The sequence below is a fragment of the Gavia stellata genome, chromosome 2 (genome assembly GCF_030936135.1).
Source record: "Gavia stellata isolate bGavSte3 chromosome 2, bGavSte3.hap2, whole genome shotgun sequence".
Classification (NCBI taxonomy): Eukaryota; Metazoa; Chordata; class Aves; order Gaviiformes; family Gaviidae; genus Gavia; species Gavia stellata.
The window spans coordinates 111,896,682-111,923,699 of record NC_082595.1 but is presented as its reverse complement, the minus strand read 5'-3'; the positions used below and the strand labels follow the sequence as shown (position 1 = coordinate 111,923,699).

The 27,018-nt window shown below is 55.0% G+C and overlaps 1 protein-coding gene across 3 annotated transcripts; it reads right to left on the bottom strand.

The window, feature by feature from the left end:
• Positions 1 to 460: 460 nt before the first annotated feature.
• EFR3B (EFR3 homolog B) lies at positions 461 to 25,189 on the bottom strand. Of its 3 annotated transcripts, none has more exons than XM_059834266.1 (21): positions 25,062 to 25,189; positions 21,241 to 21,391; positions 15,484 to 15,605; positions 13,178 to 13,327; positions 11,783 to 11,917; positions 11,350 to 11,428; positions 9,852 to 9,987; positions 9,166 to 9,327; positions 8,422 to 8,533; positions 6,509 to 6,560; positions 6,105 to 6,277; positions 5,356 to 5,431; positions 4,343 to 4,504; positions 3,887 to 4,018; positions 3,707 to 3,774; positions 2,851 to 2,978; positions 2,344 to 2,442; positions 1,762 to 1,806; positions 1,314 to 1,417; positions 1,066 to 1,115; positions 461 to 701 (listed from the first exon to the last, which is right to left on the bottom strand). In XM_059834266.1, exons 1-21 carry the CDS (start codon positions 25,166 to 25,168, stop codon positions 596 to 598), a joined length of 2,349 nt encoding a protein of 782 aa, XP_059690249.1. In that variant the 5' UTR covers positions 25,169 to 25,189; the 3' UTR covers positions 461 to 595. The 3 variants fall into 3 exon arrangements, with proteins under 3 accessions (XP_059690249.1, XP_059690244.1, XP_059690238.1); XM_059834261.1 differs by having other exon boundaries at positions 1,762 to 1,800; XM_059834255.1 differs by having other exon boundaries at positions 1,314 to 1,420; positions 1,762 to 1,810; positions 2,351 to 2,442.
• Between the last annotated feature and the right edge of the window lie 1,829 nt (positions 25,190 to 27,018).

Here is a 27,018-nt window from a genome sequence, read left to right as displayed (position 1 = left end):
AGGAGCTGGACGCGGGGACCGTACCCCCTCCAGCAACCTGCCTCAAGCACCAGCTCAGGCAGGCTTTGGTTTTGTGGCTGCCCCAGGCTCCGGCACGCTGCGCCCCAGATCCCCTCCTGCCTTTTACAGTCTCGCACCCTCCAGCTTCAGCCCTGCCCCTTGCCACGGGCTCTCACCGTGGCCAACAGATGATGCGGGGAGGGATTCCCCAGGGAACAGGTTTGCTTTATGCCGGGAAGATGTACGTGCCCAACGTGCTCTGCCCAGAGCCAGAGCATCTCCCCTCCCCTTCCCAAAAAATGAAACTGGAGAGGGAGGTCAGAGCAACTACCCACCTCCCCGTGCCACTGTTCCCCAAGCCTCCTGCACCACCAACTGCCGCAAAACGTGGCTGCGGAGGCAGAGAGTCACAGAGTCACAAAAGAAAGTATGGGAGACAGGTTTGTGGTGCCAACGAATTTTGGGGTGGCCTTGGTGTCCATGTCCCCACCCGTCGTGCACGAGGATGCGCTCGCCACAGGGTCAGCACTCTCCCCAAGAGGTCCTCTGGTGCCAGCTGTGCGGCGGTGGCTCTGCCCTACCAGCACGGCCGCCCTCAGTACACACACAGGTCTGGGAACTTCATCTCGTACACCGGGATGGAATGATTTTGGGGCTGGCCGTAGGCAGCTGTGATGGTGCCGGAGGGGCTTGGCGGTGGCCTGAAACACAAGAGATGGAAGGAGGTGGTTTATAGAGAGGTTTGGTACAAAGCCTGGTGCAGAAAATGTGCATACCTGCACCGCTGCAGGTCTCCCCAGTGCCACCATAGCAGAGAACTGGGGCAAAGAAACCAGAGGCTGCTCCCAGCAACCCTTGTCCCCTCTGCCATCGCAAAGGCCCCAACCCCAGGCTGGCACCCATCCCCAGCACACAAGTCTCCTTGATGGGAGACACATGTGGCTCCCATTGCCCCACAGCCCGCGCTGGCCTTGTGGTCAGGCACCCCACACTCCAGCAGCGGGTTTTCGGGTGGCTCAACAAACTGTACTTGGCACAGCGTGCTCCGTTGTCGCCCCAACTCACCGTATGGTGATCTCAAAGATCTGGTTGAGCTTGCTCTGCAGCAGTGTCGCCTGTAACACAGACACAGTGGCTATATTAGTGTGGCTGCACCCTGGGGACCACAGCAGTACAAACGGGAGAAACACCCCGTTGGCCGTCACCAGAGCAGGGGGAGGGTGGCCTGGCAAAATTCAGAGCCGCATCGTCACCGCCCGCCTCGCCTGAGCAGAGCGGCCATGGGGATTTAGAGTGCCGCGGCCCCAACTCACCCGGGCACCGCAGTGAGCGGCGATCTCCTCGAACGGGGCCTTCTGAAATTTCTCCACCACTTGCCGCCTCCGCTCCCGCTCCTGCTCCTCCACGGCAACGCTGTCTACTGAAGCAGAGGGGAGATGGCTCTCAGCTGCTCCCCACCCACACGGACCACCACATCCCCCCCTCCCCAGCAGACAGCATGGATTTGGGCATCACTAGAAAGCCAAGGAGAGTGCCTCCAGCATCTGGCTTTGGGACCAGCCCCGCCACGGACACCCCCAGGGCCAGGCAGAGCTATGAAGCTGCCCGGTCACTCCGCGACCCACGTGCAATCCTGCCATGGTGAGGCGCTGGGGACTCGTCCATCCGTGGTGCGCACACACAGACACAGGTGTGACAGTACTCACATACACACCACACCAGTCTCCACCTCTCCCTACCACGGCCGGCTCCCTTGCTTACCTATCGCCTTCTTCAGCGTCTCGTACGTGATTTCTTCCGCTGGTGCTCGCTAAAGGAAGGGGAAAAGCAGATGAGGCTCAACACACAGCACAGGACACCATTCTGGGATCACAACAACCCAGAACCAGTGTCCCAGGCTGTGTTCTTGCACCAACACACAGCCTGTCCTTAAAGATCAGGGATATATTTCCTGGCAAACTGCCCTTTTAAAGTGTTTTTTTCAGGCTAGGCGAGCTAGGCCTTACACCTCCCTGAAGGATCCCATAGCTAAGAAATATGCATACAGGGAAAATAAAAATTTGCGACCCAAACAGCAGCGGGAGGCCCTTCCTGCCGTGCAGCTCCCTTGCAGGCTGGGACCTGTCAGCACCTGGAGGGGAGTGTGAGCGGGGTCGGCGTCTTTCTGACCCCACTTGCTGCCAGACATGCCAGGGCTGTTATGGGCCCCTGCGCTTGCAGCCAGCGGAGCAATTATGCGTGCAGCCAAGTGAAGAATTAGAGAGGGCTTAACTGCACACTGTCAGGTTGCTAAAAGCACATGGTGCCGAAGGGATGAGGCAGCTTCTGCAGCTCTGGCGTAACACGGTACCTGCTCTCGCTCAGGACTATTTCTCGACTCCACCTCGACCTGCAGAGAAATGGTCTCACCAATGCTCTTCCTCTTGGACAAGCGATCTTCATCTGGGGAGGAAGAGAAAGGGCAGAAGAGCTAATCGCGGCCACCTTGGGGGCAGCGGGGTGAGCACAGGCAGCTCCCGGGGAACATGGCCTCATGGCCCATCCCCAGGGTAGCAGTCCATCTGCTCAGCCATTCACCCAAATTCATCCAAACCAGCAGAACCAAGGACTGAGCCAAGCCCAGTGGGCTTCATGGCTCCTTCCATCCAGCCAGCCATGCATGTGTCAACCCCAGGAAGTTCCCAGTTAACCACTTTATGTCTCAGTTTCCCCAAGGCTACACCTCTAAAGGAGGGCAGAAAAACAATAGGCCCACAAGTAGGACAAGAACTTCACACCCCCATAACTGCAGAGCAAGGGACCAGTCTCCTCCCCTCCCAGTTCTCAGGGGTGCCCCAGGGTGGTGCGTACCCGTCAGCTGGGGGATGTAGGGTGTGCTGAGCCGGTCCGAGTTGTAGCCACTGCCACCCAACACCTCGCTGATCTTGCTCTGCCAGAAGAAGACCTCTGGGCCCAGGCGGTCAAGGCTCTTGCTCAACCTATGGAGATGTAGAAAAACCAACAGCGATGGCAGCACCTCTTCTGCTAAGGGAACCGTGCCAGCAGGGTTTCCAGTCCCTTTGGGTCAGAAACAGAGAGCTCTCATGGCTTTGCTTAGCTCCAGCACAGCTGGACACATCATGCTATTTCAGTGCACACCGGCACAAAGCCGGAGTCTCAGAAGGGCCCTCGACCCGTCACAAAGGATACGGATGCACCCAGGGAGGACCACCCTGACCTAGGGAATGGCTCAAAAGAACAGTGGCACTCACTGGGGGCAGTGTTTCTGTAAAGGACCTCACCACCAAATGTGACCCATGCCAAGTATGCCAGCAGGAATGGGACAGCCCAGCCAGCCTCGGCGTGGGGATGCTCAGCACGCAGCAGGCACCCTTGAGCCAGCGGCACAGCAGATCAGTGGGATGATATACCAGATCTACACCCATCCTGCAGCCAGAAGAGGGGAGGGATCAGCCTGCAGAGCTGATCCCAGCATTTGGCTGGCTGTGAGCACAAGCCATGGGGCCACCCCCTTCCCTGGCTGCATGGGATCCTCCTCAGATTCTAAACAGCACTTGATGTGCTTCCCACTGTGCCATCCCCAGATGGGAAAGGAGACAAGCACAGGCAAGTGAAGGGCTGATAAACCCATTTCCGCCCACGATCTTATGGACGCCAATCCCTCAGGAGCAGGTAGTGGGGAAGAAGGTATTTTCCAGGCTCTTACCTGGGTCTCTCCACAAACACATCTTCAGGGAGCAGATAGGGAGCTTCCTTCTGCCGCATCTGGATGACCTGTGGAAGACAAGCAAGGAGCCAAGCTCAAACCCCATGGGTGGCCAGGAGAGCTGATGCCAGAACTGCCGCGGACAAGGCTCTGGCCCTGCCCCCAGACCCTCCCTCGCACCTCGTGGATGTGCTGGCAGAAGGTAGGCACGGTGGTGAGCTGGCTGATGAGGTTCAGGTAAGCTGCACCAAGGGCGAAGAGCGCGCAGCGGTTGTACGCTGACAAGTTATCCTCGTTGATCTGGGCAATCTCCTGCGATACAGACACAGTCCTATGAGATGAGGCCCCAGTGTGGTCTCTGTCCACCTCGTGGCATCACCTGCCCTCCAAACATCCCAGCTTTTGGAGTTTGGGTTTCAGATGCTGGCAAGGCTCCTGGGGGTCTCTCCCCAGCGTGTTGGTCTGATCCCACTACGGTGGGAGAAGCTCAGAGCATGTGAGGCTCTTGCATCCCCCTTCCCCAGACACCCCAACTCCAGAACAAACCCCCTCCCAGAGGCTCCTTCCCATAGCATTCCAGCCCGCCCACCCCACCGCACTGAGCGCCAGCAGCACATCTAGCTCACCCCTGCCTACCTGCACTGCCAGGACCAGGCGGATGAGGTCCACCATGACCTCCTCGTTAGCCAGCTCGATGCTGATGAGCATCAGCATGCTGTAGAGAGCCTCGTAGTGAGCCTGCACGTTGGTCTCCTCCTTGCATATCAGGTAGATGTGCCGGTAGAGCTGCTGACCATGCTGTGGGGACACAGGAAGATGCAGTCACCTCCTGAGCATCCCCTGGGAGCAACACTGCCATCAACACAGAAAAAGAAAGACAGGAGGGCCCAGCAAAGGGGCCTACATCCACACAGGAGGGAGCAGAGCTCCTCCTGTCACCAAGCAAACAAAGAAAGCCGCAGGGAGAGGGAGCTGTGACTATCAGGTGGTGTTTCACCGTTCGATGCTGGACCCTGATGGGGAAGAAGCACTGGCAGGTCCAAGAGCAGAGCCCAGGGCAGGCAAATGACATTCACAGCACCAAGCCCAGGGAAAGAATGACTGTGTTGCAGAGGCATTATAGAAATCACGGCAGAAAAATAAAGCCTTGAGACACATTCCTTGACAGCAAGGCATGGCACAGAGCAGGGCACATGCTAGTGCAAGGGAAACTCAGCTCTGCGACAGTTTTTAGTTTAAGGGCTGCATTGCTGCTCCCTGGTGTGCATAAGGTAATAAACTGATCCTCTCTTGGCCTCGAGTTAGCTCCAGAGGGGTTTGCAGCACCCCGGAAGTGTTTTAAGGAGGTGGGGCAGGAATAAAAATAAATAAAATCAGGCAACTTCAAAAGCCATTTGATAAATAGCTTCTGGGATACCAGCACACCCTGGGGTACTCATTCCTTGGGGCAAATAGCAGATTTAAGAGTGTAGAAAGGCCCATACATGAAGCGCTGATGGAGACTGAATCCCTCTGGCTCTTCCCAGGGACATCCCCAGGTTTAGAGGCACCATAGGACTCCCCCATGGCTCCGTGTGACTTGGAGAAATAGACACACAGTCCTTACACTGGTCTGCACAAGGACAGCTTGACCCAGACCCTGCCACTACCTTCTTCATGAAGACAGTATCTTGGCGTGAGCATTTGTCCACTTTCAGCTTCAGGACCGAGATGTCGCTGATGGTGCTGCAAAAAAAGGCCAAGGGGAAGGGAAAATTCAGACACCGGAGGGAGAAGGCCCAATTCCCGCATGCCTGCAGTGCTGCTGGCCAGGAATGAGCCGTCTGGGAGGAACCAAGGGGGGAAGCTAAGGGTGGCTTTTAAAACCCATCTGAGCAATTCAGATATTCAAGAGTACTGAGCTAAGTCGCTACAGGATTTCACGGCAGTGGTGCTCAGGAATACAAAGGCAAGTTGACAAAGAAGCGTGCAAGCAAAGCGGGTTAGCAGGACCACAGCAAAACCCATGGAGGAGTTTCCATCTGGGATTACAGTCACCTTCTTCCAAGGTAACGCAGCATGGACAACACCAGTGGGCAGCAGGCCTATCCGTGGGGATGCAATGCAGTCGAACCCACGCGAGGTTATTGCTCCTGCACATCCTCCTGGGACCACTGTCTAACTACAGTAATGTTCAGCAGCACGGTCCCGTGTCCGTCTGTGCACAGTCTCTCAGAGAGACCTCCCCACCCCTCTGGCTCTTCGCAGACCACTGATCTGCAGCATTAAACCACCCCAGAACTGGTACCAGATTTATTAACAATCCTGCCAGTGCCCCCAGCCCAGCAGATCTCCCTCCCAAGCCTGCTCTGCAGTGTCTGCAGGTCCCAGCCCTGCTGGGGAGCCCCTGGGACATAACCTGATGGTGGAGAATTTCTGCCGGTTCCCGTGGCGATCAATGAAGCTGATGAGGATCTCAAGGACAAAGAGACGGATCTCAGCATCCTCCATGAGGGCTGCGGAAAGCAGCCTGTCCAGGAAGGCGCTGGGAAGTGCCGTAAGCATGTTACTGCACTGGAAGCCCACAGAGACCTGCAAGCATCAAAGAAAAAGGGAGGCAACATGACAGTGTCACTTGAGAGAGGTTAAAACACACCAAGAAAGAGGGGATGCGGGCAGAGAAGACTAAGTACAGTTTGAGCTCCTCCTAAACCACCCCAGGGGAGAGGCTCCCCTAGCTCAGCTCCCCCATGCCAGCAGCTGGGGACCGCACGGGTCTCGTGAAGGTTGGATGCTCCTGCGGGGAAGGTGACACATTCATACCTGGAGGAGGGACTTCAGGAGCATTATCTGTGTCAGCCGATTCCGGTTCTCCCTGTCATGGAGAGAAGAAACAAATGGTAAAATCCGAGTGAAAACAGAACAACCCTCCTTCCATATGCAAAGGATGGAAAAGCCTCAGAAAGGGCAGGACCGGTTTCCCGAGAGTCACCACCACACACAGCCATGCTGTAAAGGTCTCCAGAAAATAAGCTCCAGATTTAACAGCCAGCAAAAAGGCTGCTAGAAGAATGATGAATATCAAGAAGTATACATCCCACCATAGGCACCAGAAACAAGGCAGCACTTGCACCTCCAGGCAGGCGCAAGCTGAACTCAGAACGATGAACCACCCTCTGGACGTGCTCATCCCACAATGACTCCCGAGGGACACGAGGCACCAGCTCTGAACAGGCTCCTCACTTTTAAGGAGCTGAAAATTGGCGAGATGAAGCCCAAGCCCTCCTGTCTGTGAAGGTACCCTTGCTCGTCACTCCCATTTCGCTTCCTGCAAAGCCACTATGAACCACGCTTCCACTTCAGCGACAAGAGGGGGGTTTTATGCAAAAAAGGAAACCTTGAATTCTCTACTGTCTGAACTCAGTCTTTCCTAGCCCTGTACTGGAAGGGGACACAGGGATTTCCAGGCTGTGCCATCACCCATGACACGCTGCCTGTGCTGCCTACCTCTGCCCAGGGAATGAGCTACACCACTAACAGCAGCACCCCTGGAAGCCAAACTGCAGGCTGCAGCTCCTCTGCAAACTCCTGGTTCACCTGCACACCCAGAGCAAGCACCATCCTTCACACAGCGTCAGATGCAATTTAAAAAACTCTCCCGGAGGAAGCTCATGAGCTGATAAAGGAGCAGTGACAAACAGCCTGGCAACAGCCAGCCTAGCACCAAGAAGCGACTGCCATCCTGGGGCTATGAGCCTGATTCTGCTCCTGCAGCAAGGAAAGCTGCCCTGGCTGAATGGCACCCAGCGTGTCTCCCACCATGCGAACAGGGATTGAATGCAGGCGTCAGGAATTACACCCATATGAGCGAGGAGCATGTCTGCTATCAGCCAGCAAAGTCTCTCTCCCATCAGAGACATGTGGGAAGAGCCTGACCGTACTTTGAAGATAAATATAGCATGAAAATCTGTTTGCTCCTTACCTACATGTTTCAGCGCCGATACCCTCGCTCCAAATAGCTCTCATGGTCTGTTCCCACACTTCTTAAGTAATTATGTTGTTTGGGTGTTTTCCCTTCCTTCTCTTCCTCCACTGCCGGGTATAAATACCACCTCCCGCTCAGTGTTAATAAAAGCTCGGAGGCAACTTAGAGGGGCCACGCGTCAGTGGGGGGAGGCAGCGATCAGCAGCCAGTCCCACGAAGCCAAACACGAGCTTCTCAAAAGCCCCAGGCAGCCCTCACTCAGCAGCGGCCACCTCACTGCCCTGAGACATCTCAAGTCACTCCCCTGAGTATTATTTTTAGTTCCTGGCTAGTTTTGGGTGATAGCCCAGGACCAAGCTCCTGACAACTGAATCTCTCAGCAGGTACCCGAAGAAATGCAGAGTTCAACTGCAGCACCACTGCCTGTAAAAACCTTTCCCCCTTGATGCCTCCATGTTTCCAGGGGTCCCTGTCATCACATTTGCAGCAGATAGCACAGCATTTTAAACAATGATCGCATGTTGCTCAGTTTCCCTTGCTCTTCGGTGGAAGCTCTTGATGCTCAGCCTTTCCGATAACATGCCCATGTCCCACTCTGTCCCCAAAGGCCACCTCAAGGCGAGAACAGTTTCAGGAGCTCCCCAGCACTTTCAGCATCGTGTTCAAAGCCTTACACCCCCACCCACAGGACATCGGCAGGGACAGCAGGGCAGGGGGGAGAATGAGGAGGGAGGAAGGCATCCATTCTCACCCGGCTTTGCCAGCCTCGATGGACTGCTGCGAGGAGGGTAGCGGCACCTTGTTCATGATGAAGACCATCACCTCAGACTGCTGGTAGGTGGGCAGCGTGCTGGCGAAGGACCCTGCGGGGACAAGAGCAAGCTGGCAGCGTGTAAGGTGCAGCCCACTGCCCCCAGAAGCACCCAGCGCCGTGGGGTCTGCCCGCCTGCCCCAAGCCACCTGCCAGACCCCCATAGCCAGGCTGGGATAGGACATTGCTTGCCTCGATCCGGCACCCGCAGGCAGCTTTACCTTCAGGGTGATTCAAGACCCATCAAAACACCTTCCAGGTGGGGCAGCCCCAGGCCCAGGAAGGGTGAGGCTGAGAGATGCCAGCCCCTGCCTCTACCCCTTCCTTTTTTGGGGCTGGTGCATCCCTGTCCTCGGTGGCCGCAGCAGGCTGATGCCTGCCCTCTTCCCCTCCTTCTCCTTCCCTTCCTCAGGGTCTCCTACCCGGGGAGAAACACGACTTTGCCTGCGCACAGCAGCTCTGTCGGGGCTGGCTGGGGTTGCAATGCCACCTGCCGATAACCTGCCGCCAGGCTTGCAGCACGCCGCAACAGATAAATCTCATTTCACATCGCCGCTTTTAGGATGAGGGTGACTTTGTTTCACCCCGGATAATCCTGCAGATGCCCAAGGCAGAAACCCACCACGCAGGGGGCCACCCACCAACACAGCCCGCATCTGCGCCGGGCACCGCGGGACACCCCACCTATGGTTTTAATGACGGCCTCCTGGAACATCCTCTCCTCGTGCTCCTTAATGATCTTGGTGCTGACGCCGGCAGCGCAGTCGTAGCTCCCCGTCAGCGCATAGTCAATGCTGAGCCGCAGCTGCCTCAGCAGGGTGTTAAACACCTCCAGTACCGTGGGGCCTGGGATGGCAGGAGGGGAGAGACGGTGGAGCATCGCCAGAGGAGAGCAGCAGTTTTCCCCATGGAGATGGAGGATGTAGTTTCCCCCAGGACACTGTGGTTTATACCCCCCACCACCCCATAAGCAGGTTGAAAACCAGTTTGGCCAGACACACAGTGACTTTTAACCCCTACCAGCTCCCTCAGTCAAGACAGGAAGGAAATGTCCTTCCAAGAGCACCGTCAGCTCAGCATATTCACAGCAAGCCTCTGAAAATCCCTTTGCCTCCTGCCATGAAGGCAAAGGCAGGCATTGCATTCAGCCCTCTGGGTTTAGGTCGCTGCACGTGGGCATGGGTGTTGTGCTTGGGAGCACTGAAACGGCAAAGAACTGATCCCCAGCACCCCTGGATGCTCCAGACTGGATCCCCCATCACCAGCTCACACTTGGGCACATGCCAGAGCCCAGCCCAAACCTCCAGCACCTCTCCCACCGCAATAGAAGGGTGAAGGAATGGATGGAGAGGATAAATTTATCCACTTACCAACAGATCCGGAGGCTGCGATCACCGCTGCCTCTGAAAGAACCTCCACGATGCCCGCGCGAATGGTGGCTGCGCTCTTGCTGTTGGCATCCAGGTGCCCCAGGAGCTGCTGGATCACGAGATGGGAGTGCTGCGGCTGTAAGAGGAACATCAGTGTTAGCATGTGTGCTGCATGCACAAGGTGACAGCCCGTTTCTGTAACCCACACAGCTACCAGGGATGGATCCTGCACACGTGCCCAGCTGCACTGAGTCCCTGCCTGGCTCTTTCCAAGACAGCTCCAGATGCAAAATGAGAGGAGGCACCTGGAGGAAGCCTGTTTTACATGACTGAGCAAGAGTTTGGAGCAATTTGCATGGGAAAAAGGATCTGAAGAGCTGTACAGATCTAAGGAAATGGTGACAATTAATCCTGGGGATTTTAGGGAGAGGGGATTTGATTTTTGCCAGGGTTTCCCAAACGTCTATACTTTAAAAGGGTCCTGCTGAGTTATTGTGACCTTACACCCCCAATGTGCATTAACAAGATTTTATAAAATCTAGTAGCACTATAAAGGGTTTTAGGTAGTTTACAGGATTAAAAACAAGAAACGAGAGCAGGGGGCAGTGATCTGCTTTTCACTGTAAGAGTTCTCCAAGCAGAGCTTGGCTAAGTCCAAAAGCGAAGCAAACTGCCAAGGGGGGGGAAGTGGAGCAGCAGGTCTGGGACAGCCCCAGCAGAGTAGGAGTGGTGCAGGAAGGCAGCACCATGCCTAACAGCGTGCAGGGACCCATGCAAACAGAGTTTCATTGAGATCCACTGGAAAAAGAAAGGATGGACCTTTTCCCATCACTTTGGGGTTTACCTAAACTGCATTTCCATGGCCCCCAGTGAGAAAAGAAGAGCCCGGCAGGGTCTGTCTCTGAGCATCCCCATGTCTAAGAACAGGGATGCTGGGCTGCAGGCGCTATCGTGATGCCTGGTTTGCCTGGGGCACTTTTCACCCCAGACAGCCCCTCTCTCTTTCTGCAGGGACAAGGAGCTTGGGTTGATTTACACAACAACGATCTGGAAAGAGGCAGCTTTCCATCAGAGCCCAGCTGCTTCTTTTGGAGCGTTTCACAGCACGCCACTAGCCCGTCTGATTCAGCAGGGCTTTGCTTCCCGCTGGGAAGGAGGGAATTGCTCCTGGGACTGAGATACAAGCTCCATGAGTTGCATCCTAAAACACACATAGCTGGCACACAGTCAGGCTAACACCCATCAGCCATTTCCCCACGCACCCACAGGGCCCCCAGCCCACACTGCCGTACACCCGACCGTGCCCGTCTCCAGCCCGTTTCGGGGCACACTTGGAGGCCGAGCTCATTGGGAGCGCTCGGACTCGGCACTGCCAGGATGCGGCAACGCGGCGGCAGCTCTGACTCAGCCCAGCCATGGAGGCAGACGCGGGCGATCCCAAGCATGCATGTGCGTCCCCAGACGGTGTCCCCAGCCAGAGCTCCGGCCAGCTCCCCACCTGGATTGAGTACATGATGATCCTGAAGCAGCAGGTGGCAAAGATCTTTGGCTCCCAGAGCGAGTGGTTATCCAGGTGGCTGGGGAAGAGATGGAAATGGAGGGGAAAGTCACTGTCAGTCCCTCACACCCTGCAGGTGTGCAAAGCAGTGCCAAGCACCAGGGACGGCCAGGAGCAGCAGGGAGAAAACGCTGCAGGCAAGGGTAAGGACACAAACTCTTCTCTGGGGTGACTTTTCTCAGTGACAGGTATCTGTCCCATGCCATCTTCCTCATTGAATCCAAAAATGAGAGCTCAGCCTGAAACCCAGTCCCCATCTCCAGTACCGTGCCGAGGGGAGCCAGAGGAGCCCATGCCCCAGCTCTGTCCCCCATTGGCTGTTTCCCCGTGCCTCAGTTTCCCTTCTGCCAAAAATGAGGGATGCGCAACTTACATGAGGACGGGTTTGATGGCGTTCTTGATGTTGCCGTATGCTGCTCGGCCCAGCAGCTCCCGCAGACACCTCTCCGCCAGCTCCGTAGGACTCTCCTTCTCCTTCTCGGTGGCTTGCAGCGGGGAGGGGGAGCGGCTGTGAAAGCAGAGGAGGGCGATGAGAGTGGTGCTGAGTGTGCAGCAGCAGTGGGGGAGAAGAGGCACAGAGCCCGGCCAGGGAAGGCTGGAGCAAAATGGTCACGGCACCTGCCCGTGCCTGCTGCTGCACAGGGCCGTGGGCTACCCCTCGCACAGCCCACAGCCACCCCACAGCAGCCAAATGTCACCCTGCCAGGCAGACAGGGCAGCTCCGTGCCAGCAGAGCCCAGTGATAAAGCACTGCTGGATTTGAGCCAGATCAGAGAGCAGCATGGGTGCATGGATTGCAGAGGAGGGGGACACGCCAGGACGGCCCCGCTTGCAGCACCAGGCTGTGCCAGGCAGCAGGGACAGCCCCTGCGTCCCTGGGACTGGGAGGATGATCACGGTGCTCAGTGCTGCGGGGCGGGGAGGATCTTGTTGGTGAGGATGCAGGACATAACATGCTCCCAGGGTGGACACAGCCTCCCAGGGGAGGAAGAGCAAAGCAGTCACGGCCCGGCACAAGTCACCCTGAACACGCAAACCCCAGAGGAGATCCATCCCCTTTTTCCACACTCAGGCTGTTTGGCATCACACAAACACCGTGAATGCTTTTTCCACCTTGATGCTTCAGCTTACAAGAAAAAGGGAAAAGGCATCTGGCCAGAAGCCAACTTCCCAGGGCTGATACATCTCTCTCAACCTTCAAAAGGAAAATTCCAGGAGGAATTCATGCCTGCTTCTCTGCTCTGCGCTTCTCAGCTAAGCAACTCCCCTTCAAACATCCAGCTGGTGGCAAGCACACAGGTGGTGTGGGGTTACGCTGGAAGAATGGAGGGTCAGCGAGCAAAGCCACACTTCAGTTCCAGAGATTCCTCTTGCCTGGCTTTAAAATAACCGCTTCGGTAGCATTTAAGCAGGAATCCCTCACAGAGGTCAGCCCACTGAAAAGGCAGCTCAGCGCCTTTGCAAACTGTGTGCCTTAACTGCAGGGACAGCGCAGAGAGCTCTGCTCCACGAGAGTCAGTGCCCTGCAGTGGCCAAGACAGCAACAACCTTCACGGTACTGGGTGACACGCAGAGCTCCTGCCACCTGCAGCATCCTTCAGTGAGGTACTCGCAGGGTTTCCCCTCTGGCCATGAGCTGCATTTTTCACGAGCTGCAGGCACAAATCAGCCTACAACACCTCTGCCCTGCAAAACCTTGCCAAAAGCAGCCCCGGGGCCTCGAAGCAGCTGGCGGAGCAGGTCGGTCATGGCAGCAGCCAGCACTCACCTTTCGGCCTCCTCCACGTGCTGTAAGTTGAAGAGCAGCGAGGGCACGATTTTGTCCATGTGCTGCGGGTCCCAGATATTGGCTTGGAGCTCATCATTCACCGTCTTCCTCACCACCCCTTGCAGGCCTTTAATGCCAGACATCCGGATCCTGAGGAACAAATTGACACGAAAATGCTACATATCTATATGGCATACGTTCTTTTACATTTATACACTCATATATACATGGGTGAAACAGTACAAGAAGTTGGAGAGAAGACACTGATAACTGCACTGCTGGAGGGGTTCATGCAGGCGATGCCTCAGTTCCCAGCTCCAGGCCTGGTATACCACAGGGCAATCCTTCTACCTCACATCCCCGAGAGACGTGGCTTCCCGCAGCCTGACAGACGTGAGCGGGAAAGGCTCTGAACCAGCTAAAATCGTCCTGGCTGCAACAGCCGGCTCCCATCCACCGCCCCTCCCGGGAGGTCCCCAGGCAAGCAGCAGCCACCCATCTCAATGGCACGTGCGACCCGATATGGAGAGGTGGCACCAGCGAGCCTGGCCTCTTCGAAGGATTAGTTTTGGCCCTGGGAGGTCTCCATTCTTCAGCTGTGGCACACATGGAGGGTCTTCCCTGCTTCCTCTGTTCCCAGCAGCTGCAGAGCTGAGTTCTGCCCATGGGGATGCTGGATGCCAGAGAAACCTAGGTGCTTTTTGACACCTGTATCCTTTCTAGGTCCAAAGATCCTGATTCTGCTCTAGTCAATAAAGTCATCAATAAAAACTTCCCTACACAGCAGGATTCCCAGGTCTGAAACCAGCCCCTCAACACCCACTGCTAATGCCTGAGAAAGATAGCACGTGCTTATCTGCAGAAATAAATACATTAAATAACCTGCTTTCAGGACCCCCTAACACATTTTGCAGATCTAATCAAGGCAATAATCTGACTGAGACACAATTCTTGAGGGAGGACCGCTGAGCAGGACCAAGGGCCCAGGAAAGCAGCGCACTCCTTTTTAATTACAGGAGCTGCAGAATTTCTCTCTTCCAGTCTCCAATGCAATTTAGCCAGCGTCACCAGTGCCCTGAAGGTCAAGTGGAAATAATGAGCCTTCTGCATTATTTCCTTATTAAGGAAAGAAACCTCTGTGAGTCTGCAGCGGTAAAAGGAGGCAAGCCTGGTCCTCAGAGACAAGCCTCTGCAAGGAGTGGGGAACCTCAGGGCTTCATCCCTTTGCAAGGCAACTGGTCCCTGGTACAGCAGCTCTGGGAACAGCACCAACACGGTATGCTGAAATGCTGCCTGCCATCTGGGCTCTACTCAAAACTTGTCTCTGGGAGCAGTGGCCTCCTGCCCAGAGCTTTCTGGCGAGAGCCATAGGTGCTATGCCATCAGTGCCTCACAGGGCCGTTTCAAGCGCTGGGTCTTTTTAAATACACCACCGACAGCACTGGCCTTGGCAGCAGTAAACAACATTAATCTGTCTGCTTTAGTTGTAATTAATCCCCCTGGGGTACATTTCCCATCACAAGCAAAGCAAGTCAGTCCTCGATGCTGTCTAGAAAGATGTCACTGCCTTTAAACGTGGAAAATAACAGACCACATGGCTGCAGGAGGCAGTTTTTGAGTGAACATTCATTCTGCTAAGAGTGAGGGGCCTCTTCCCATCGTCATCATCCTTCCTTTTGGGGCCAGGATCACTTCCTTGCCTCCTGCTCTGAGCTCCAGCTGTCTGCAGGCCATGGCCCTGGAGCAAAGGCGAGAAATGCTTAAAGATGCACTGAGGCAGCCCTGTGACGGGCAGACTGCAGGTGTTACTTGCTCACATTTTACCAAAAGAAAAGAAGTCGGAAGCCCGAGGGCACATTTGTCCCTTGTCCTGTCATTGGCCATGGTCAGAGCGAGCCAATGCCTGAGCACAGCTGGACCAACTCTCAGGACAGCAAATGCAAACCAACTTCTCTCACACACATGTAATACTGCATGCAATATCCCCCACAGCAACAGAGGCTGGATATGTGCTGCACTGTGTTTTCTAAGCTCTTGTTTCATCCTCCCATATAGTCAGCGGGGTTTAATGCTTGGAAAATAAGGGAGGGTAAAGAACAGCAGTCTGAATGTGCCCAGCTGTGGAGAAATCACTGTGCATCTCCACCACAGCACAAAGCAATCAATCCAGGCACAGCCTGCATCCAACCTGCCCCCAAAAGCAGGTGCTTCTCCAGGAAAGGCAGAGGCTGGGGGCACAGGAAAGCCTGCCCAGGATGTGTTTGCAGAGCCAGTGGGTCCAGGGACACCCCACTTGCGTTACTCACTTCGTCCGGATGTCGAGGTCGTCATGGCTGGAGTGGCACATCTCACTGAAGCGGGAGACAAAGAAGTCGTAGCTCCGGTGATAAGATGGGGTGTCCTCCTCGATGTTGGCAAACTTCACAAACTGGGAGAGAAGAAAGAGAGGGTCAACCCAGAGGGCACGACCACAAAAATATTCTTAGAGTTCCTCTCCAAACCAGCAAACATTTGTGGGCTTCAGCAGTGTGACACAGGGCTCTTTGCTACAGCAGCTCGACACGGGTTCGGGACAAGTCAGGCTGCTGAGCTGCAGCCAAGATACAGGGTCCCCATTCGGGAACGTGCCACCGCACAGCCCCACTGAGCTCCAGCAGCACTCAGGCCTCACTGCAGATGCTGCAAACCTCACAGCAAGCCCCAGAGGTCCCTGTAAAGGGCATTTAGGGGTGCAATGAGGCTTTGAGTTAGGGATCCCTAATATGCAGCACACACTAGTAACAGGAGATAAATTTGCCCCCGGCTTCTTTCCATCCTCCCAGATGGCACAAAACCTGACCAGCATTTCCCAAATGCTGCTGCAGGGGTGAACACAGCCTTGGAAATGCCTGTGGAAAAAACAACTGCGGGTTCTTAACCACATCCCATATCTTGCCCGCAGCACCTGGCAGCACGAGGTCCCATCGCTCCCTTCCAGCTTGGCTGCACCAACAGGCAGGGAGCTTGCCAGAAATGCCAGCTGACCAACAGATCTGGCTTTTAAGCTTTCAGGGAGACAATTAAGGAGGAAGAAAGGATAAACATGTTTCCAAGCTTTCCTCTGAATTCCAAAACTTATTCATGAAAAAATGGGAACAAAGGGTCAGGCAGGAAGGGGGAAACTCAACTCATCCAGTCATGCCAATAGGGGTAGCTTTAAAAAAGGAGAAATAAATAAAACCTCAACAGCCCAAGAGCTGCCACAAAATCTAAGGCATCAGCTCCTGGCTGGAACATACAGAGCATTCAGCCTGTATCCACCCAACAGCGCCTGGTGCTGCGAACGGATGAGGTTTATCCTTGGCCTGGGACAAGCATCGTGCCACCAAGTCCCTGTGCTTTATCCTCCCACTCAGAGTTAGGGCGTAAGCAGCTGCTTGCCAAGATTTTGGGCAGAGAAATCTGCTGGCTGCTTTTTTGCTCCCGTGCTGCACCCGCTTCAGCACGCTGAGAAAGCTGAGGCCGTTTGCATGGGAATGCAATGAAGGGAGAGGATGCTCTCTGTCTAGGCAATCCCCCAAACCACCCCAGCTGTTAGCTGCTACGCAGAAACGCTGGGAGAGCAACGATGCCCATGCATTCAATCTCGGAAGCTGCTCGCTAGAAATGCTTTCCTCCAGGCTCTGAAATCAGCCAGGAGACACAAAGGAGCCCTTGGGAAAGATCCCAGCCCTGACCCAACAGCAGAGGCAGAGGATTCAGCTGCACACACTTACCAATCCTCTGAGCGAGACATCTCCCACTACGGGCACCTGCTCACACCATACACAGAACACACTTCCACCAGAGACGCCGCACCACGGCGCAGTGCCGATGCCAGTGCAGCACCATTGCTTACAACAGCGTGTCACGAAGCTCTGCGGTCGCACCGAGCAATCCCACGTCACTTGGGCAAGCTGTCCTGGGCCAAGGCGTAAGGACTGCTGGGTTCCTCTTCCAGCTGGGAGGAGCTAATCTACCTCCAACGGGTGGCCTGTCGACCTGGCATTTCTTAGGGTGCTCAGCACCCTCTGGAGCTATCATGCTGCACAGGAGCTCCTTCTTTACCCCGACTCTATCAGCAGGCTTTTCTCACTTCTTGCTTTCCGCATTTGCTGGCATCCAGCCTTGCCAGGGGAGCAGCAGGCAAACGGCCCACCAGTGCCCCTCCACAGCTGGCAAAGCCATCCCGCCCATCCCAGCGCATCACACAGGCACTGATTAGCATGCACCCGCTGCACCGGGCTATTAATAACGTCAGCTGCAAAGGCTGGCTCTGTGCAAGCAAAGGAGCCGGCTTGGCCCCGCCAGGAACTGTTCCCAGAATGCAGGGACCAGCTCCAACTGATAAACTCCACTTACTCACCTGAAAAACGCAGGCTATTATATAAGAAACCTCTGTACCAGGCAGTGTACAAATTGGGTTTTTTAAGCTCATGGCAACTCCACATGCAATCGGAGGCGAGGGCAGGATGCAGAGCGAGGAGCAGTAATGGGGCTCTTTGTGGCAGCTCCGGGAGAGCCATCTCAAGCGTCCAGTGGCCAAGAGCGTCATGAAATAAAGGAAGGAAATGGCTTCTTTGCAGCCAGTATCTGCAGGTATCAACCCCACACCCACACGGAGGACAGCAGCTCGTTTCATAATATCAGGCAACCAAAGAGGTCCACCTCATCAGCACTCCTTATTCTGAAGCTGTTGAGGCCTCCGGGACTGCCAGCTCACCCATCCACACCAGCAGTGCCCATGGCTCAGCTCCCTGCCCCGAGGGCAGTTTCCCGGGCTGCCAGGCACAGCAAACCCTGCCCGCCTCTGTCCCTGACTTCCCTGCATGGTGCCACTGTGCCCAGTGACACTGGATGCGGCACAGTGTTCCCATCTGCCAACAGCTGGAGGCAGCTGCCCTCTCTGCATCCGTTTTCAGCCTGCAGCCTCCAGCAGGGCCCAAACGTGTAAAAAGCAGTCAAGAACAGAGCAAAAATCCGCCTCGAAGCCTCTCCTTCCTCCATGGGACTTTTTTAGGGCTCTGCCACTTGCTCACAGACTACTGCATTTTTCCAAGACTTGGCTGCCCCTACCAGGGTGCTGTACCATGCAGCAATTACAGGAGATGTGTATCCCGGTCCCACTACCCAGTGGCAAAAAGCAGCACCAGGACACACAGAAATGACCCACCGAGAGCTGGGCTGGCAGGAAAGGAGGCATCAAACCTTCAGGGAAAGCGAGTTATTTTCACTAACGGGCACCGCATCCCAGCCAAAAAGCTGCTCTGCAGCTTCACGCCATATTTCCACTGAGAAAAGTTTAAAATATTGAAATGCAACACTATTTCTGCTGTGGTTTGAAGGGGTGGGGGGCTGGGCAGCTTGGGGCTCCCGTGCTTGAAGCCAACAAGCTCCAACTGGAACACAGCTGGGATGAACAGAGAGCAAGTGCAGGAGAAATGCGAGGAGCGCAGCTGCCTTAGAGAAGCAAAACAACGGCTGGGAAGGGATAACGCTGCCACCTATAAATACATCAGACATAAATACATCAGAAGAGGAACATCAAGGCGGGGGAAGAGTGTTTAAATGAAAGATCAATGTTGGTTTGAGGAAAAATAAAAATGGGAATGACATCGAGCTGGAAATTAGATGGTTCCTACCCAAAGTGGGGAGGTTGCCCAGCAGCTTCCTAACAAGGATGAGAAACCAAAGTGGATTTAAGCTGCAGCTCCATATGTTCACCCTGGGGATTATAGGATGGGGTTATAGCGATTATGGGACACTGGATTTTCACTGCCTCCTCCAGCGCTACGGCCGTGGAGCCCGGTGGGCTGGTACCCGGGATCAGCCCCTCTGCAGCACGACACCTTGGCTCTGCGTGAGGAGGGAGATGTGTCTCAGGCAAGATTTCACGCCGCGGCGAATGACTCACTTGGAGCAGGTTTCTATAAACAACCTCCTCCCGCCTTTGCCATCAGCTCTGTTATTGTGAAGATTGCTTGAGACAGCACCCTCTAATTAAGCACAAGCCTGAGGCACATTCCTCATTAGCAGATATAGGAAGAAATGTCTCATTATCATTACTCACTTTTCTATAAAAGCCCACAGGTTTTCTGTGCTATTTGCCCTCTGAATGCCGCCACACTTGAGAAGGCAAAAAAAAGCATCACTAAGCCATCATTCCTGATCTGGACTCCTCATTAAAACACCCGCTACTGATTCCTGACCGCAGTGACAGCAGCGCTAAGGAAACCTCTATCTGTGGGCCAGGACCATCTCTCCTCTCCATGGGTGCCTGAACACAGGAGGTTTGCTCCGCATGGGCGGGAAATACGAGGCAGGGCTCCACCTTGCCTTGACCCAATGCCTCCTGCTTGAGGATGTCTGTGTTGGGGCTAGTTCACTGAAGTCTCTGCTGTGGCACCGTCAGCCCCTACAGTGAGGGCTGTCTCCTCCCCGGCTCCACGCCGGCAACTCCTGTTGAGGTTCAGCTCCATGCCACATGCCAGTAGCCCCTCTGATGCAGGGCTCTGCTTGGGCACCATCCAAGGACTTGAGGAGTGTCTAGAGAGTGGCCACGGAGAGGGAGATGCTGGCTGAGTTGAGCTTTAAACCCTACCTCCATCCCAGGTCCCTCTGGACCCTGGGACAACCCTGGCATTTCCCAAACAGCTCAGGGGCTGGGCAAGGGGATATTGCATGCATTTGTGTTGCACTGCAACATAGGGTGTTTCCTCAGCAAGAGACCCAGCTGCTTGCCACTGGAACGGACCCAGGCAGCTCCGGCACATCTCAAGAGGTTTGGATGGGAAGTGGCACCTCTCCGGTCTCCCAGGGAGCCTGGGCCACCCTTGGGCAGAGGGATGTGGGTGCTGCCTGGAGACCCTGCTCCCATTGCAAGGGGCTTTCCCAGGCAGCCCCTGCAGCATACCCAGGTCTTACGGTGGCATCACCGCACTGAAACGCCATGGTAAGCTGCTGTTGGCAGCAGGTTTCAACTGAGGGATCAATCCTCCCGCTTCTTCAAGGACTGTGGATTAATAGGTTTGATGATGGGCAGCTCGCATCGTTTTCAGCTGGGAGCAATTAGCTGCGAGGGAGAACGGAGTGTGAAAGGTCTCTGCTCGGCTGCCCGTGCCTCAGTGGAGGCATTTACAACACCGCATCCCGGACTGTGCCGGCTCCTGGAGAAGAGAAGCATCACGGGACACAGTGCTACCTTGTCTGGGAGGCATCAGCAGAAACATTAATACTGTCCCTCTCCCCGTCACACATGGCGGAGAATTAAAGCTTAGGGCTGAGCTGTCTACGCGTTTCCCAGGCACTCGAGAGAGCATCTACCCAGTCCACCTTCCTGCCCACAGGATGATCAGCTCCATCTAAACCCCCTCAGCAGCAAGAACAGATGCTGCTTGTCCAAGTCAAGCTATCGGGCACTGGCAGAGCCCTCGCAAGCCCAGGTGTCAGGTACGCCCAGCATTCCCAGTCCATGCACAAGTGGCTGCTGGCTGCCAGCCAGGATCAGCAGTTTGGATGCTGGGAGGATGTCACCTTTGTTCATCCATGCTTCTCCTTTCCCCTCATTTTATGTCTGTGACCGACACATCCCCAGTCCAGCTAAGCCATTTATTGCAAGCAGCAGCTCTGTTTAAGCCAGCCCTTTTCTGAGCACAAAAAGCCCCCAAAATCCATGGGGATCACCTCCTAAGTTGGTCTATTGTCCAAAACCGCTGACAGCCCCCGTGTCCTCGGGCTCGTTTAGGAAAAGCTGAATTCAAGAGAGGGAAGGCATGGCAGCAGAGATCAGAGACCAGCGACAGGTCACAGACAGCAAACAGCAGTGACAACGCACAGGCAGCGCAGCTGAGGTCTCAGAAACCTCACATGTGGCAGGACACATGAGTGGGTACACTGTAAATCCTCCCCTGCAACTGCTCCCCATCCTTTCCCAACAAGGTTTCCTGCCCTGGCACTGTGCAGAGATGTGGGGGTAACAGGCAGGGTGGAAAGCCAAAAACAGGGTCAGCAGGGTGCTGCCACCTCCCGCTGCACTCCTAACTCACCGAGTTGGTCCCCAGGATCTGCAGGTTGGGCTTCTCTGACTCCAGCAGCTTTGCTACCATCTTCAGGAAGCTCTCTACGAAGAGGTTGATGCTCTGGCAGTGGCAGGCCATGAGGAGCTGATCCAGGGCCTCCATGGCAATGCACACATACCTGGGAGCAAGCAGAGGCCAGGGTCACTCCCCAACAGCAGCATGGGCCCACGGCCATCCCTCCTCCTCCCCTCTCCCAAACCGCCTCAGTGCCCACCTGCAAAAAGCCAACCTCCTGCCCTGGCCAACCCAAGGAGAAAAGTTTTACACCCAAAATACCCTTGGGATATTTTTAGAGGGTGTGGGCTGCTCCCAGCATCTCTCCTCCTAGTGAAGGCCCAGCTGCCCCAGGACCAAGGCTGCCAGCAACACCTTGCATCTCCCCCAGCACCACTTGTGGGCTTCCCTTGCCCTGAACTGGTCTTTATATCCCGTGAGGGAGCACCAGGCTTTGTACAGGGTGGGCTCAGGATCACAGGCAACTGTTTTTGCAGACCCAGCTGGTCCTGGCCAGGGAGGAGGGACAGGACGAGAACACAGATTTAGACTGATGTGCTCCAGAAAAGCTGTGCTTAAATACACAATAAAGCAACCCTGCAAAGCTTATTCACATCATCCCAGAAGTTCCTGGGGTGAGCAGGGTTTAGTCCAGCAGTGCACAGACCAGGGTGCAGCACTGCCCACACCAGGATTACCTCGGTCCCCATCCCTCCTCCGGGGATGGGGCTCAGTCTTGGCTCTGCGTGCTGAACGGGGACAGGGGAAGCCCAAAACCTGGTTCAAATACAGCAGCAAGAGGGGATGCACCCGTGAGGGGTCCCTGGCCCATGCAGGGAGCCTCCCTGAGCACAGCACATCCCTTCACCATCCCTCCCGACCAGGCTGAGCTCACCCACAGACCACCCTCTGGCAGCTGGCTTCGCTGCAAGCTGCTATGGTGCATCTTCCAGGCTATTTATTAAACCAGTCCTGTGATGCTCCTGCCTCTGTGAGGAAGCTGAAAGACCTCGTGCCCAGCGCTAAATCTTGATCGGGTGCCGTTACAGAGGTGGCCAGATGCTTATACTGCAATCGCAGAATTTGTCAGGTGTTGCTTCTTGTTTCCAAGACAAATTGGGCCAGTTGCTCGGAGTGGCTCTGGCGAAGCCTGTTCGCAGGCTGGTCCCGTGACGCTTTCTGCACCAACATTGTCTGGTTCATTACCAATGAGGTGGCCAGAGCCCCTGGATAGGCTGCTTGTGCAATGACCACGCTGACTTCCAGTTGCTGATCACCCACTGCATACACAAAGCCCAGCGGAGAAGCAAACTCCAACCTCCGACCGCTGTAAGCAGACGTTTATTCCAGCTGGAGTTGCCCAAAACACAGAATAAAACCAAATGGTGATTGCATCGAGTCTCACAGCTCCAGCTTCTTGGAGGACCTCTGAGGTACCCAAAGAACTGACATGGACCTGGTACCAGGACACTGGGGAAAAAACCAAACTTTACAGCTCCTTTCGACCTCCCTTTGACTCCTGCTCTCCATGCAGCTGTGAATCTTTGTACCACGGCAGCTCACATCGAGCCCAGATCTCCTGCCGCAGCCGAAAGCAAGAGGTGACAAGCCCAGATCTCTTGATATCGAGGACAAGTCCTCTTTTAACCTCCCTTTTTCGAGCCAGCTCCTTGCACAGCTAAATTCGCAGCCTGGGTGGCATGCAGCAGCCACCAGCTTGTGCTGCAAGAGGGGAACCCAAAAGTGCCAAGCTCGCCAGCAGCGAGGTGGGCAGGAGCTGCCCATCTACTTGCACCAGCCCTGCCTGCACATTAAAGGGCAGCTGGGGAGGCAAACTGCCCTCTCGGGGGAAAATGAGGTGTCTGATAAACCCTGGACTTCCAGGTTCCAGCTGGTAAAACACAGAAAGAGTGATCCCTTCTCCTGAGGCCCCAGACCTGTTGAAATCCGGCTCCAGTCTTGATTAGAGTCCCTGGTGTCTTGTAGCGTGGTTGAGCTCACACTGCAGCCTGTCCTTCAGGCACCATTACTCTTCAAGATACTGCAAAAATAAGCTGCCAACTATTCCTGGATCTGTGAGGCTCCTACCCATCTGTCAAACTGGGTTAAAACTGGCCCAGAGGGAAAAAAAGGTATGAAGAGGTGACCAACGACCAGCATGAAGCATCAAGCTCCTTTCTCATAGGAAACAAGGCTGAAAACAATGTTCTGTGCCCAATATTACTGCAACAGCATGGCTTATCTTTTGGGGACAACTGGACACAGGCCACCAAGAGGGAAAAGGGACACTTGTGGAGTTGTCACCTCCGACCTACCCCATCATCCTCCCACAGATGGTGGGTTGCATTGCTGCAAACTCAAACAAGAGCACTTTCTCCTTTTAGCAATAAAGGCAACAAAAAGATGACACCCGACAGGCCTGAAATGAAGGCTACCTTCATCTTACACGCAGAAGAGGCACCCAGGTGCTTGGCTGCTCTTTCAAAGCCCGGCTGTGGTGTCTGCAGCAGGGCAAGCCCTGCTGCTCCAGCCAACACCGACCTACAAACAAAAGGTTGATCCGAACCCATTTCAGGCATTTCAAAGTTAGACTTTGAAAATTAGCTAGTGCTCCAACCCAATTATATGCTTATATGCACAGGCGGTGGAGGAAGGAATATATTCCCCCCTCCACCCGTCGAGGCTTGTCATTAGATGTCAAAAATCTCTGAAAGCCTTTCTTTTCCCAACATAGCAAGCAGAGCCTGTTAACAGCCGCTTAACCGCAGAACATCAGGCAGAGCTTTGAATGTCCTGTCACTCCCAATGACAGGTGATGCGGATGAGGCTTTGAAGGTTTCCCAACTTTAACACTTCTTAGGCAGGCTGCTGGCTTCTCTTCCCCCAGGATAAAAGGCAGGCTGAAGTTCGCACCGCGAAGCTGAGCCATGTTTGCCTGACATGGCTTTGTTCAGGAGACAAGAAGAATCAATCCAGGAGCTATTTCAAAGGAAAGGAGCCCTGCCATGCTCTCCCAGCGTTTCTAATCAGGGCAGTCAGCTATTTCCAGGCAGGCGCTGCTCTCCTTGCAGTAAACATGGCAAAGCCTTGCTGGAAGCGATGTGGGGAGGGAAGACAAAGGGATGGGGGCCCAGCCAGGACCACGCAGGTAAGCCGGACAGAGCAAAACCAGCAATCCCCATTCAGCCCAATGCACCCCCATCACATGCTCTCTGGAAAAGCATCAGCATGCTGCCATTCATCCTTGCTCCCACTTGTGCTACGTCACCGTAGCTCAACAGAAACGTGCAAGGGGTGCAACACACCCAAGCTTGTCCTGAACAAACCCCAGCAAGCTGCAGCCAGGGCCACTCTGTTTAGCTGCTTGCCCACACCTAGCCAGACTTCCATCTGGCTCTGGAAGAGCCACTGTGGGCATTTAAAGGCCAGGAGGATGCCACAGGCTCCTGATAATGGCCCAGAGGGATGATGGCAGTCCTGCTGCTGGCAACAAACACTATACATGCGCAGACTCCTCAAGCACGGACAGCACGATGCCAGGGAAACACTACGTGGCTCCCAGCTTGCCTGGTCCCTCACAACTTTGCATGGAGTTTGCACATCCCTGCGTGCTCCCATGTCTCATTTTTGGAGGCAGAACCCACTCAGGTGTCTCTGCAGCTTCAGGACACCGTGGAGCACAAAGGAGCTGCGTACCCCACACATCCTCCCCCTTGCCTGAGCCCCCTCTACTGTCTAGTGGTCCATAATTATGCCAACTACTGGTGTGGCTGAAACAGCCTCCCAGCCCTTACCCATATCGGTGCCGGCTCACATCTCGGATGAGCCGCTCGGAGAGGTAGGCACCAATGCGATCCAGCTTCTCCGGGGCAGACAGGGCGTAAAATGTCAGCTTCTCCATGTTGGTCTTCACCAGCCCATCCTGAAAGAGAGCAGCGCAGGGCATCACAGCCGCGCACCCAGACCCAGCAAACATCAGGAGTATCTCTGCAGCAAACCTTGGCAGCGATGCCAGAGGTCTGGAGCACGCCAGTCCCATCCCAGTGCTTTCCCACACCTTGTACACCAGGGAAGGAAAATGAGGATTGCATTTAGCGTCAGCTGAGGGCTCTCTGATGCACCACAGCCAGGGGTGACCCCAGTGCAAGCCTCCACTGAGCACCCCACACTGTAAATACAATAAGAACCATTTGCCAGCCCCTAGCAATGCCCCAGCATCGAGGGGGACGGGGGCACACAGGGACATCAACACCTCCAAGCTGCTGAATCCAAACGACACAAGTGTGCAAAGCTGCCAGCCCCAATCCCCTGCAGCGTGGAAAACTGCGGTGCTTCCTGCTCTTCACATGGCTCGGCAGCAGCCTCCTCTCTTGTTCAGCTTCGTTGCCCGTGCCATGACAAAACAGGCGCTCACTGCCTCTCTAGGTAATCCCAGCCCCGCTACCCCCAGCCGGGAGCCCCTCTTCCACTGCCTTCGCATCTCAGCTGTGAAAAGGAGACAAAAAGGCCGGATTTGGGATGCTCCAGGCGCAGCTGGCAGGGCATCCCCCATCTCCAATTCAGCGAGGCAGCAAGCAGGGCACCAGCTTCCCCACATCTTGGAAGCATAAGCAGCTTTTGAGCTCGAAAGCCTGGCTGAGGCCCCAGGAGACCCCTGCTCTTAGAAGCTGCTTTCCTTATCCTGCAAAAGAGAAAGACGTATGCTTTCACGTCCAGTCCCCCATCCTCAGATGGTGCATCTGCCCGGCACCTTTGGGAAAGGAAGCCTGTCCCTCCAGGCCGATGTGACTGAAGGAGCTGCTTCTGTATTTCCACTCACAAACAGGCTTTAAAGGAAAATCCAACCTTCCAGGCATGGTCTTATGGAGTCAAAGCATCACCTGCCTCCCAGGAGCTGTTTCTGGGCAGGTCACATCGCATCCCTGCAACCCGAGCACCAGAGCTTCAGCACATGAAGCAGCGCCTCGTTTACCTCTGGGTCCTCAGGGAAGATGTTGTCGACGAGTCTTTTGTAGCGGGGACGCAGGGCACCACAGCAGCCGCACACACCTGGAAGAGAGGAGACAGAGGTGGTCAGCAGGGACAAAATCATCAGTTCCAGGGCAAACTCCTGCGTGGAGGTGCCCTTGGTGGAAAACATATTCTTGGATTCAGTGGGGAAACCTGGGAAGACGACAGGGCAACAAGCTGATGACATCCCAGAGTTTTGCAGCCAAAAAAAACAGGGAAAGAAAAACACAGCTGAAAGGCAGAGAACTGGCTCGTGACCAGCATCATTTGACATAAGACTGCAGGGTTATCTGCTTTTCTCACCCAAGAAATCAGCCCCCAGAGACCAAGATGTCCAAAGTTCCCCTAAAGCTGTGCCTCTGTATCTCGCAAGATCCTCTTTTGCAGGTCCTTAGACCAAGAGCTCCTTCCTCCAACCACTCACCAGAGGACACACTACTCACCCTGCCCCACACTCCCCATGGAGCCGGCTGCAATAAAGAGAGAACAGACTGCTGGAGACAGCAAGACAGAAAAAGAAGAGAGAGCGTCTTATGAAGGCTATGAAAGGAAAATGCCTTTTCCTGTTCGCAGCTCCAAAGCTGAGCTGTTGAGAAACACCAAACACCTTTGACTGCACCCCTACCTTTAGGCTGCCGGACCGCGGTCCCTCTACCCCAAAGGGTGCACCAAGTGACCTGTGTTTCACAGGACACCGACACAACTGTACCCAGCCACTCTTTTTGAGGGGCCTCAGACATG

Coding starts and splice junctions, on each gene's coding strand:
- EFR3B (XM_059834266.1), bottom strand. CDS start 25,168: ATGGAGAAGCTGACATTTTACGCCCTGTCTGCCCCGGAGAAGCTGGAT. Junction 11,918..13,177: donor CACGTGGAGGAGGCCGAAAG/GTGAGTGCTGGC, acceptor CTGCTTTCACAG/CCGCTCCCCCTCCCCGCTGC. Junction 2,979..3,706: donor GTGTTTGTGGAGAGACCCAG/GTAAGAGCCTGG, acceptor ACATCTCCATAG/GTTGAGCAAGAGCCTTGACC.